Source organism: Aspergillus puulaauensis, chromosome 8, assembly GCF_016861865.1.
Source record: "Aspergillus puulaauensis MK2 DNA, chromosome 8, nearly complete sequence".
In the NCBI taxonomy this organism is placed as follows: domain Eukaryota; kingdom Fungi; phylum Ascomycota; class Eurotiomycetes; order Eurotiales; family Aspergillaceae; genus Aspergillus; species Aspergillus puulaauensis.
The window spans coordinates 588,055-599,946 of record NC_054864.1 but is presented as its reverse complement, the minus strand read 5'-3'; the positions used below and the strand labels follow the sequence as shown (position 1 = coordinate 599,946).

Below are 11,892 nucleotides of genomic sequence, written 5' to 3'. Positions count from 1 at the left end.
AGCGAGGAAGAATGCAGATGTATGGGGTCCCGACGTAAGGCAGCTCAGCAGATAACGTGCGGAGAAGCCAGTCACATGGATGCTGCACCTTCCCAGCTCTTTACCACCTCCCCCTCCCCCCTTCTTCATTTCTTTTCGTATTTCATGAGCTATTTTGTTTCCAAGAAATTTGTTGCAAGGACTTTACCTCGTGATAGTTCTTCAGCATGACTGAGGAAGATACAAATACCCCTAAGGGGGCCGAGACAACTATCCAATCCCCAACCTCCGCCTCGAGATACAGTAAGCACATAGTGGTAGGCAGTTTTGCACAAGCGGGCGAAAAAAGAGACGTACCGCTAATTTCTTCAGTTGACAACATATCCCGGTCAAAGCGGTGTCGACCCCATCCCTCTAGAATGGGGCGCTCCAGATGCGAAATCTCGGGGACCTGTCATCGTCTCACGCAGCGGAGCACAGCTCAAACGTCGCAATGCTATGGGTGCCCACGGTGGGAGCTACAGTATCTACAATGCCTTGGCCATTGCCGCGGGAGATCTAGACCCAGACTTCCGACCAAATTTCCTGAATACCGAACCTACCTTCGACTTCCCCTGGCAACCGGCCTGGGCGGACAAGAAGAAGATCGTGTCAATGGACCCTTATGGCCATGATGTTGTTAAGTACTTTCGGGACGAAGTCACCGCTGGTTGGGATATTCGGCCTACGATGGCGGTTACTCGTGCCAACATGAAACTTGCAGAGATTGGGGAAGCCATTCGCGATGGACACTTGGAAGTTGATGGGACAATTGTGGTAGATCCCACAGGGGAAGTGCGCGTCTCCAAGGTTGCAGTCGAGCCGGTTTGGTATCTCCCCGGAGTAGCTGAGCGGTTTGGAGTAGACGAACCAACTCTTCGTCGGACCTTGTTCGAGCACACCGGTGGTAGCTACCCAGAGCTGATAACGAGACCAGACCTCAAGATATTCCTTCCTCCTATTGGCGGGTTGACGGTTTATATCTTCGGACCCCCGGAGCGGATATCCGACGAGAACGTGAAGCTCGCTCTAAGAATCCATGATGAATGCAATGGCAGTGATGTGTTCCAATCAGATATCTGCACGTGCCGGCCCTACCTAGCATTTGGAATCCGTGAGGCTATCCGAGAAGCACAGAACGGCGGTAGCGGTGTTGTCATTTACTTCCGGAAAGAGGGCCGAGCGTTGGGAGAGGTGACCAAATATTTGGTCTACAATGCACGCAAACGTGGTGGTGATACCGCCGACAAATACTTTACTCGGACAGAGAATATTGCCGGAGTACGAGATGTATGTTCAACAGACTACCATTCGCACTTGATTTGGCCAACCGATGCTGACCCATATAGATGCGTTTTCAAGCCCTCATGCCAGACATCCTGCATTGGCTGGGGATAAAAAAGATCGACCGGATGCTTTCAATGTCTAACATGAAGCACGATGCTATTGTTGATTCAGGCATCAAGATCCATGAGCGTATACCCATTCCCGAGGACATGATTCCCGACGACTCGAGAGTCGAGATTGACGCAAAGATTAATGCCGGATATTTCACCACTGGCAAGTCATATACGATGGAAGAACTGGCCCAGGTGCGCGGACGAGGCTGGGAGAAGTGGGAGGACATAACGGTACGTTGCTTGCTCGCGAGAAAAATGACCATGCTAACAATTTTGAACAGCATTAACGGATTGTATGTATGCATTCAGGTTGGACGACGTAGCGTCGGCGAGTGTGTCTCTTTATTGCTTTCCGTAGTCCTAGCTATATATTCTCGTGAAGAAAATGCGAAACAAAAAGGTGAAATCAGAGACCACCCGTACAAAGATAGTATCGTAACGATATACTTGAGTTCGGAAGTCCTCCGAGCATTTCGGCTGGACCATCCGTGAGGCAAGAGAGATAGTATGGGGCGCAATGGCGCTCTTACCCCAAATCCATCGGCCTCCACCCCCGACGTCGGATAATTATCCTTATTCAATATACCCCACCTGCTCCAAGATTGTATGAGTATATATTGGCGGGGTTGCGATAAAGCAAAGCAGCCCACTGAGTTTTTCAGGACTTCGCGGAATAATCGTCCCTACATTCTTGACACCCCATACCCCCTTCTTCGGACTCACCTAAATCACAACAACAATGGGCTCCCAGTCCGCCGCAGTCAACTCGCAGCCCCATATCCCCAAAGCGGGGGTATGGTGTCCTGCAGTGACATTCTTCGACCACGCAACAGACACGATCGATCTAGAGTCGCAGAAGAAATACTACGCCTACCTATCCAAGACTGGCCTCGCCGGCCTCGTCATCCTCGGAACAAACTCCGAAGCCTTCCTGCTGACCCGAGAAGAGCGCGCGCAACTGATCGCCGCAGCCCGCGAAGCCGTCGGCCCTGACTTCCCCTTGATGGCAGGTGTAGGCGCCCACTCAACAAAGCAAGTTTTGGAATTAGCAGCAGATGCCGCAGCCGCAGGCGCAAACTACCTTCTTGTCCTCCCACCCGCGTACTTCGGCAAGGCAACGACCCCGAACGTTATCAAGCGCTTCTTTTCCGACGTTGCTAAGAAGGCACCCCTCCCCGTCGTGATATACAATTTCCCCGGTGTCTGCAACGGCGTGGACATCGACTCCGAGACGATCACGGATATCGTGCGCGAGTCCGCGAATTCAAGCCCCAATGGCGTCTCAAACGTAGTTGGCGTGAAGTTAACTTGCGCGTCCGTTGGGAAGATCACACGTCTTTCAGCGACATTCTCGCCGGCTGAATTTGCCGTGTACGGTGGACAATCGGATTTCCTGATCGGCGGGCTGAGTGTCGGCTCCGCGGGGTGTATCGCAGCTTTTGCGAATGTGTTCCCACGCACGGCGTCGAAGGTTTATGAGCTATACGTGTCTGGGAAGGTGACTGAGGCGATTGAGTTGCAGAAGCAGGCTGCGCTGGCGGAGAGTCCTTGCAAGAGTGGTATTGCGTCGACCAAGTACGCGACGGCAATTTATACTGCGAAGTTGGCAGGCATTGACGGAGCGGAGGAGAAGTTGAAGCCTCGGACGCCATATGAGGAGCCCGCAGAAGGCGCAAAGAAGGTTGTACGGAATCTGATGGACGGCATGGCGAAGGTTGAGGTGACTTTTTAGTTGCGACTTGTAATGCCCTGTTTACTGTTAGAATATTATGCACATTAAAATATGAAACATTACTCATCTATACACGTTTGAATCAGTTTTTGCCGGGCGGTGTAGAGTCCTGGGCGATGGGGCTGTCAAGAGCGGAGAGCCGGAAGTGCAGCATCCCGCGATCATACGACGCCCACCGCCATCCTTCGATTGGCTCACAATGACCAATTTTCAATGGCTGGTGTCGGTGTCTGCACTGCCTGCGAGGCACAGGCAGTCGATGGCAACTGTTCCTCAGAGATGAAGCAATAACCAATTGTTGACAACCGCTGGACTTATTTGGCAAGCGACAAATCAGCGTCATTCATGGTGTGAGGTCTGACAGACTAACGGGGAGCTATCAAAAAAAAGTCAAAGCAAAGACCAGGCACGCAGGCCTGTCAGGTGGAACGATAGCTCCGTAATATCTTTCCATGTGAAGGAGGGAACCACGGTGCCTAGAACCAAACTACCAGGCCGCGCGCTCAACCAAAGCCCCAACGGTTTGATAAGATCTTCAAATAGGTAACTCCTGCAACCTGCAACCTATGCTCAATCCCTCTTCTGTTCCCTGTGTCTGACGAACCTTTCAGTTAGTTGCAGTGTTGCTACTCTCATAACGTCAGAAGTGACCCAATTCGACTCGCACGCTTCCGTTCTTCGGTCCGATCAGCCTTGCTCCACAGTGCAGCAAGTTAGGCCCCTTAGCGCGTCGGACTGGCTTGTTGATCAGCAGTCACTCTTTCGAACTTCAGGTGGCGGCTCGAACCTCGATATAACAAGTCTGCTCCTTTCACATCGTTGTATGTCTTTCAACACCGGATGACAATATCAAAGCACCGTACCGCTACTTTGTTGCTGATATCTACCATCAAAGTGATAAACCCCCGCACGGGTGTATGATACAAGCCGATATACCGACATCGGCGAACCGGACTACGGTCCATGGTCACAACCTTTAATATTGATTCAGATGGCTGCCCCAGGCATGGGAAGTGACTTCCAGCTCTTCTCCCCCGCCCAATCAAGGGGTAAGAAGAGCCCTCAGGGCGATTCGGGAACGGATGACGCCGGCCAGGACTGGACGGAGTGGATGAGATGGGATGACCAGGCGTTCTCTGATGCGGTCAAATCCCTGCCCTTATCCCCGTCTGTTACATCGCGACAGTTTGATACGAGGGATAAGAACATCGATATTTTCCCAACTGGCGACTTTTCTCCCGACATTCCCCTCGACTGCACGAACTCGTTCGAGCCATTCTTGAAGCAGGATAATGGCGGTGTTGTCCCATCACAGACCTTCTTTAAGGACGGCGCAGATGTTTTTTCGGCAAATTCTGTCGTGTCCGGGTCCCCTCTATCGACAGCTATCGGCCAGAAGCGAAAGTCTGGAAGTGATGACGATGGATCGACGGTTAGTGGCATGGTGCAGGGACCCAAGAAGGTTCCGTCAAAGAAGCGAGCACACAATGTCATTGAAAAGCGCTACCGTGCAAATCTTAATGATAAAATAGCAGAACTTCGAGATAGTGTTCCCAGCCTTCGTGCAACCAAGGGTAGCGGAGATGTTGTTGACGATGACGATGGGGAAGGCGTTACACCAGCAAACAAACTGAACAAGGCGTCCATCCTATCCAAGGCGACAGATCACATCAAACACCTGGAAACCCGCAACAAGCGCCTCGAAGACGAGAATACTGCATTGAAGATCAGACTTCGTGAGTTGGAAAAGGCGGCAGATCAGACCCTAACCTCCGCAGCATCTGTGTCATCGCCTAGCAACTATACAGTATCCACGGAGTCTGGAGCAAGCTCATCTCCTAGTATCTTCTCGAATGCAGAAGACAGCCCGACTGAACACTCGCCCCCTTCATCGTCTCGCCCAGCGGCGGGCATGATCAAAATGCCAGATTCCTTCAAGCGTATGCGAACCGAACCGGCAACGAACAACCTTTGGTCGCAGTCTTATATACAACCAACATCTAACGGCGGGTCATCACAGTCTGGCAATACTCGTCGACGGTCACATTACCCCAATAAATACGTACTTGGTACTCTTGCAGGATTGATGGTTTTTGAGGGGCTTGGTAAGGAGAAGGAGACCGACTCAACTGCCAAGGGGTTACTTGCACTTCCCTTGAATTACTTCAAGAGACTTCAAATTCCACCTTCTCTCTACTGGGAAACGATGGGTCCCAACTTCTGGTCATCCTGGCATGCTAAGGCCATTCTACATTTCCTATTCCTTGCTATTCTTGTTCTCGGCTCAGCTTTCGTTGTGTTCGTCTACCTTTTCAACTCGGGTCCTGGTCGACAAAGCTCGTCCAAGGTGTCTACACCGGAAGTCATGCTGTCTTCCTCGAACTTCCGGCGCCAAGCGTGGCTTACTAGTGTGCAACGGGTTGGTGTACCAAGACATCGGTTTTTCCACGAATGGTACGTCGTGACTTCACGATGTTTCGAGTACGTTATCCGGTGTATTCTGGGATGGAAGCTCTATTCATCGATTACTGGTATCACCGCGGAAGACGAGAAAGGTCGCGTAAAGACTTGGGACATCGCAATTGACGCCCAACTTTCTGGCGGCGATGCCGAAATTAGCAAGAGCCGACTGGTGCTCACCATCTTCGCTGCCGGCACGCTTCCTCGAAGCCCTATGCGGATGATGCTTAAGGCGCTTCACTGTCGCATCTTACTTTGGAGAGTTGGAGTACCAGGTCAATGGAGTTACGGGGTATCTAATGATGTTGCGCGTTCTCTTGCGAGGTATCAATGGGACTTGGCGCGGCGGAAGGATGCAACACTGCCAAAAGACCACGAAGATGCCCTCCCTCCGCACCTCAAAGCCCTACTTGGATGCGAGAGTGAGGACGTCATGATCGATAGTATTACCCAAAGGGCCGCCAACTTGACCTGGAATAGTCCTACCCAGGAAGGGTCCGATGGCGACGATGCTTTCTTGGACGTAGTAGAGGAGGATCCTGCTATCCAATCGTCTTTGGACGCCCTGGCGGCGTGGTGGTCGTCCCATTTGCTACAGCGGGCTTTGCTTCAGTATTTCGAGGCTAGCGCACGCGGGCCAGATACAAAGAAGTGCCGTGATATGTTCAAGTCCAAGATCCAGCTTGCCCTTAACGTTGCACCACAGCCTTCCGCAGCTCATACCCGTGCTCTCGTGATGATGGCCGTGTTCTTTGAGCAAGACCGGGTCAAGAATATCGGGGCCGTCCTATCTGCGCTGCCGAAGGAAAAAGGCAAGAGCAAGCAGAACCTGGCGTTTAACTTTCTGGATTCCTCTCTCCCGGTGTCCGTCCGGGAAGAAATATCCATTGCAGTTCGCTGCGCCATGATTGCAGCTATCTTCACCGCGCGATCGCGTGATGACACTTCACTGCCAGAGTCGTTCACCATGGAGAAAGCCGTTACCTGGTTTAGCCAGTTACCGCTTGACCCTGTTGATTTGACTCTTCTTGGTTTCTCCGCTGTTTACCACCTACTGCACGTTCTTGCTTCGGACACGGGCTACCTATCATCCTCAGACTCGTCACGACCGTCGTCACCAGCGCTTAAGAACTCTTCATCGCCATGGGACTCCTCGGATGACCAGGCTGAAGATGAAGCCAATGACAAACCGGCTATCACATACAAGAAAATCCTCTCTCAACCTGTCCCACTCCTAGGTCGTGTTGCATCGGAGCTTATGTACTGGGCCAAGAACGCCTACAACCCGACATTCTATGGTTTTACCTCCGACCTGGTTCAAATCATTGAAGAGGAATGTACCTCTCTTTGCCGGGGCGCAGGGGTTGATGTCGCTGATTATTCTCGTCTCCACCGGGAGCGGTTAAAGGCAGGCCAGCGCAAGGGCAGGAGGAAGAGCAAACAAACCCGACCGTTGAAGACAGTGGACGAAAGTACCCAATCTGCCGAGGGATCTGCCGAGGGTACCCGTCCGCGTACCGATTCAGACGAGTCTCAGAAGCTGCAGACAGAGCCCCAACCAGCTCCACCGCAGGCAGGATCCTCTGAGAAGGTGGGCTAGGGCTGACAAATTACGGTCCGGGCCAGCCACGGGATCATCATATTATGTACCCTTTAGTGTGTTCTTTTATGGCGTGTTACATTGGCTATAGGTTATAGGGAATCCCGGGGCGGGTAATACTATGGGAAAGGCGTTATGGATGTTACCAAAACCTCCCTGCGATATCTTCGCTCTACTACAATCACAGGATTTGCTTTGTATGTGGATAATGTAGGCTAGACTGAGCAACTGGACTGGACCGAGATAAAGGACTAATAGACAAGGTGCCTAACGTTACAGCCCCGATCTGGGCAACGCAACGATGTAGTATTATCCCCGCTGCTGGTGACGTTTCTGGGAGGCTTGGAGTACACGCCAACTAGACTGTATGCCCATCATCGTGAACTCATCTTTAAGAGTTTTATTTCACTTTTTGCCGTCGTCCGAGATTGGTTCTTGGTGAGCCCGGCGCAAAGGTTCAGGGACAAGCTCAACGCTAGTAACGGAACGCTGCAGACGACGAGAAGAAAATTAACCTCCAGGCGGACCAGGGGAAAGGAGGGACCCACGAATGACCTGGATCTGCACCTGAACCTAACTCTTACTCTGGGGCGCTGACTTGTTGGATGTTCACGATTTCCGCTTCCGGCGCTGCGGTTTCATCCACACACTCGGCGCAGCTCCAAGACATCCACCACGGTCTAGGTCTCTTTGTCGATCACAGCGCCTACGACGCTTTGATTGTGGCTGTCGAGCTTCCTAGTCTCAAGCTGGTGTTCTAGAGCCTGGCCGCAGGGCTGGTTCGCCATGCTGCTAGCCTTGTCCAGCCGGCCGGCCCCAAGGGGAATCATCCGCATTCTTCCACCATCTCCCCCCACATTCCTCTCGGTTGCAATCGCATACTCCGTCTAGCCGTGATCTTGCACCAATCCATTGGCACGAGCTCCACTCCTCGTGACTTATCCGGGATCACAATAGCAGCTAGGCCCAGATGCATGACGGCATCGGCGAACTGCCCTGGGCCCTTCTCCGCTTGTCACTACCAGCGCCACCTGTATTCGGAAGCTGTGCTGGAGTATATGTAACCGGAGATGGAATTTTCGCCTCTCTCTCCGGGGGATCTTCATAGAGTTGGCTTTCAATGAGTACAGGAGTGCAGCGTTCGCTGCGTCGCCGTCTTCCTGTCAAACTCTTCTCTATATCACCCGCCGACAAGCCAAGCCAAACAAGTCAACCTCTTCCCCCAATATCCATCCCATTGAGACAAGAGAAATCTACCTAATGGGGGTTGATCATCTGCCGCCCGGCCAGCACCGCACTCATGAGGTCCATCCTCCCATGAATGTAGCGCTGGCAGCACCGCTGTTCGTGCTCGTGGGCGCCTTTGCGATTCTTTTCCTCGGCCGTCTCGCGATAGCGCTGCACCGCCGGCGACGTCTCCGTGCGATACTGAAAGATGGTTACCAGTCGAGGTTCACAGAGCGGAATGGCTTCATGGCCTGGATCAACAAACACGTCCTCTACGCGCCGCTGCTGTCAACCCGGCATAGTCGCGAGTTCAACCTCGGGGGAATTCACATGGGCACCTTGCCGCTGCGGATAGAGACCGTGCTTCTCACCGGTTACCTTGGGATAAATCTAGCATTCTTCGTTTGCTTGATCGACTGGTGGGAGGACTACGAGGAACTGATGTACCAACTCAAGTACGCGGCGGGCCACTTGGCTGTGATGAATACGCCGGCGCTGGTGTTGACCGCTGGCCGGAACAATCCGTTGATTCCGCTGTTGGGGATTCAGTTTGATGCGTTTAATCTGCTGCATCGCTGGGTTGGTCGGCTTGCTGTGGTTGGTGCAGTTGTTCATGTCTCCTGTGTGATTGCGTCGAAGGCTGCGGAAGGTGAGCTTAGCCCTAACTCGCTGTCTTGGCTGGAGTCTGACCTGAACAGTTGGTGTGGAAACGACAACTCAGCTTATATTCCATGTTCCGTTTTTTATTTACGGACTTGTTGTATGTTTCTTTTTTCTTTCCAAGGGTGTCCAGAAAATTAATCTGACCAACAGGCCTTTCTCGCATTCCTTCTGATCGCAGTCCAATCCACCTCGCCCCTTCGCCATGCTTTCTACGAAGCTTTCCTCCACTTCCACATCCTCCTCGCAGTAGCAGCTTTTGTCGGACTCTGGTACCACCTGCGTAATCTGGCACAGCAATGGGTGCTTCTTGGAACAATAATCTTATGGGGACTGGAGGTACGTTAACCCCCACCCAATATTCATAAACTACAGGCTAATCGTATTAGCGAGCCGCACGCCTAGGAAGCCTCGTCTGGCGCAACTGGGGCAAGCAACGCACAATCGCCGACGTCGAAGTTCTCCCCGGAAATGTCGCGCGGGTTAACGTCGCCCTCGCTCGAACCTGGAAGTTCAAGTCCGGCCAATACATGTACCTCTACATCCCGTCCCTGGGGCTGTGGACCTCGCACCCATTTTCCGTCGCCTGGACGGCAACCGAGGAAACCAGCGTGGTGGACAAGGCAGACTCCAACGACTCGTTCAATATGCTGCTCAATGAGAAAACGCGGACGACGGTGTCGTTCCTCATTAAGCGCCGGGATGGGTTTACGTGCAAGTTGCTGCGCAAGGCTATTGATTCGGAGGCGTGTCGGTTTACTGCGACGGCGTTTGCGGAGGGGCCGTTTGGTTTGTTCCCTGCCTTCTTCTCATCCATCTATCGTTTTCTTGTGTATAACTAACGGGTGTAGGCGGTCTTCATTCCCTGTCCTCCTACGGAACGGTGATGCTCATAGCAGGCGGAATCGGTATTACGCACCCAATGTCCTACATGCACGAGTTCATGGAGGGATACTCCGCGCGGACAATTGCCATTCGACGAGTGAACCTGATCTGGGTGGTTCGCAGTCTCGGTATGTCTATGTCTCATTTCCCCTTTAGCACGACAGTATACTGACGAATTCATATAGACCACCTAACATGGATCCAACCCTGGATGACATCTCTCTTCACGCACCCCGCCGTACACACTAAAGAACAACACCCATTCCAATTCAAGGGCCTGGGCGTGTCAATCCACATCTACGTGACGGACAGGCGGTGCAGCGAGGAGTACATGGCCGACAAGAGCGACAGCCCATGGGCGTTCTCTGCACCGCCTGGGGTCCAGGTGAGCATTGACTTTGGAAAGCCGTGCTTTGGTCATATCGTAGCGAAGGAGAGAGATAGCCAGGTGGGTGCGATGGCTGTGACTGTGTGCGGGCCTGGAGGGATGGGCGATGATGTGAGGAAGGCCGTCCGGACGGTGCAGGGGAGGAAGACGGTGGATTTGTATGAAGAGACGTTTTCTTGGTAGTTGCATTCTTCTTATTTCTTTTATTTTCTTTCTTTTTCTTATTTATTGCTGGTTTCGATGCCTAGAGTTTATGAACCGCTGACGATGAAATCCCATTTCCTTAACTCATCTCTATATGTGAAAAAAGAAAAGAGAAAATAGAAAAGAAATAATCTACAACACACTCTTACTCTTAATCAAGTGCGCATTAACAGGCGTCAAAGCCTTCCCCCTCACCAAAAGCCCCTCAATATTCTCCATTGCCAACCTCTCAAACCCAATATGCGTATCCACCGTGCCTCCAGCATTATGGCTCATCATCATCACCCTCGGATGCGCCGCCAACCGCGGGTGCACATTCGGCTCGCTCGCATGGACATCAAGCCCAGCACCCGCCAGAATGCCACTATCCAGCGCCGCCACCAGCGCCTCCTCATCGACCAACGACCCGCGCGCGATATTCACAAAGCGCCCGCCGCGCTTGAACTTGGCGAACCGCGACCCCGTCATAAGCGTCTCGCCCGCAAAGGGCGTCGCGACAACAACGCAGTCTGCGTGTCCGAGCATGGTATCTAGATCCGGGTAGAATGTAGCGTCGATGCCCTTCTCGATCTCGGCGCTCTTGCGGAACAGGTCGTGGTATAGGATCTTCATGCCCAGCGCGGTGTGCACTTTCTGGGCGATTGTGTATCCGATCTGGCCGAGGCCGACGATTCCCAGGCTGTGGCCGCGTGGGTTCCGGGCTGTGAGGGGTGAGTTCTGGTGTGCGTCGAGGAATGCGCGTGGGTTTTGGGAGATTGCGGCGGCGTGTGACCAGGCGAGGTTGCGGAAGACGGAGAGGACGAGGAAGAGGGTCATGTCGGCCACGGACTCGGAGGAGGCGGCGGCGCCGTTGCAATATGTTATTCCTGACAATATTTATTAACAACTGTCTGTTTGTCTAAGGAGTCATAGACAAGGGGATATACCATGCTCAGCAAAAACATCCACATCAGCCCAATCATACCCAGCACCAGCAGAAGCCATAACCTTGACGGACTTGGGCAGGAGAGGGATGAGCTCTCGATCCCAGCGTCCCATCTCGCCACCAGTGTTCCAGAATGGTCGGAAGACGGCGTGGAACTCGCCCCAGCGGTTCTCCTTTAGGGCTTTGATGAATTCATCGCGCTGGCGCTCGGCGGTGGACGGCCGGATGATCTCGAACTGTGAGGCGAAGCGCGCGTATACATCGTGGTTGTATTTTATGGGGTCGCCGATGTGGAGGACTCTAGGTTTGGCCATTTTGTAGAATGATCTTGTCAATTATGTCAATTGGAATGGATTGCCCGGGGATGTGGATGAAGGCTACAGGGAGATCTAT

General features: G+C 52.8%; 5 protein-coding genes across 5 annotated transcripts; 4 read left to right on the top strand and 1 right to left on the bottom strand.

Annotated features, from left to right (window-relative positions):
* Nucleotides 1-206: 206 nt before the first annotated feature.
* URG1_2 (putative GTP cyclohydrolase II) lies at nucleotides 207-1,705 on the top strand (the record flags this gene model as incomplete). Its single annotated transcript, XM_041696496.1, has 4 exons — nucleotides 207-296; nucleotides 352-1,308; nucleotides 1,368-1,649; nucleotides 1,700-1,705. The coding sequence occupies 4 exons, from the start codon at nucleotides 207-209 to the stop codon at nucleotides 1,703-1,705; spliced, it is 1,335 nt and encodes a 444-aa protein (XP_041562121.1).
* A 452-nt stretch (nucleotides 1,706-2,157) lies between these two features.
* APUU_80237A (dihydrodipicolinate synthase family protein) lies at nucleotides 2,158-3,150 on the top strand (the record flags this gene model as incomplete). Its single annotated transcript, XM_041696495.1, has 1 exon — nucleotides 2,158-3,150. One exon carries the CDS (start codon nucleotides 2,158-2,160, stop codon nucleotides 3,148-3,150), a length of 993 nt encoding a protein of 330 aa, XP_041562120.1.
* A 1,006-nt stretch (nucleotides 3,151-4,156) lies between these two features.
* APUU_80236A (basic helix-loop-helix domain-containing protein) lies at nucleotides 4,157-7,210 on the top strand (the record flags this gene model as incomplete). Its single annotated transcript, XM_041696494.1, has 1 exon — nucleotides 4,157-7,210. One exon carries the CDS (start codon nucleotides 4,157-4,159, stop codon nucleotides 7,208-7,210), a length of 3,054 nt encoding a protein of 1,017 aa, XP_041562119.1.
* Nucleotides 7,211-8,470: 1,260 nt separating this feature from the next.
* APUU_80235A (ferric reductase family protein) lies at nucleotides 8,471-10,553 on the top strand (the record flags this gene model as incomplete). Its single annotated transcript, XM_041696493.1, has 6 exons — nucleotides 8,471-9,086; nucleotides 9,136-9,197; nucleotides 9,251-9,436; nucleotides 9,487-9,886; nucleotides 9,949-10,110; nucleotides 10,168-10,553. The coding sequence occupies 6 exons, from the start codon at nucleotides 8,471-8,473 to the stop codon at nucleotides 10,551-10,553; spliced, it is 1,812 nt and encodes a 603-aa protein (XP_041562118.1).
* A 153-nt stretch (nucleotides 10,554-10,706) lies between these two features.
* APUU_80234S (D-mandelate dehydrogenase-like dehydrogenase) lies at nucleotides 10,707-11,813 on the bottom strand (the record flags this gene model as incomplete). Its single annotated transcript, XM_041696492.1, has 2 exons — nucleotides 10,707-11,440; nucleotides 11,501-11,813. The coding sequence occupies 2 exons, from the start codon at nucleotides 11,811-11,813 to the stop codon at nucleotides 10,707-10,709; spliced, it is 1,047 nt and encodes a 348-aa protein (XP_041562117.1).
* Between the last annotated feature and the right edge of the window lie 79 nt (nucleotides 11,814-11,892).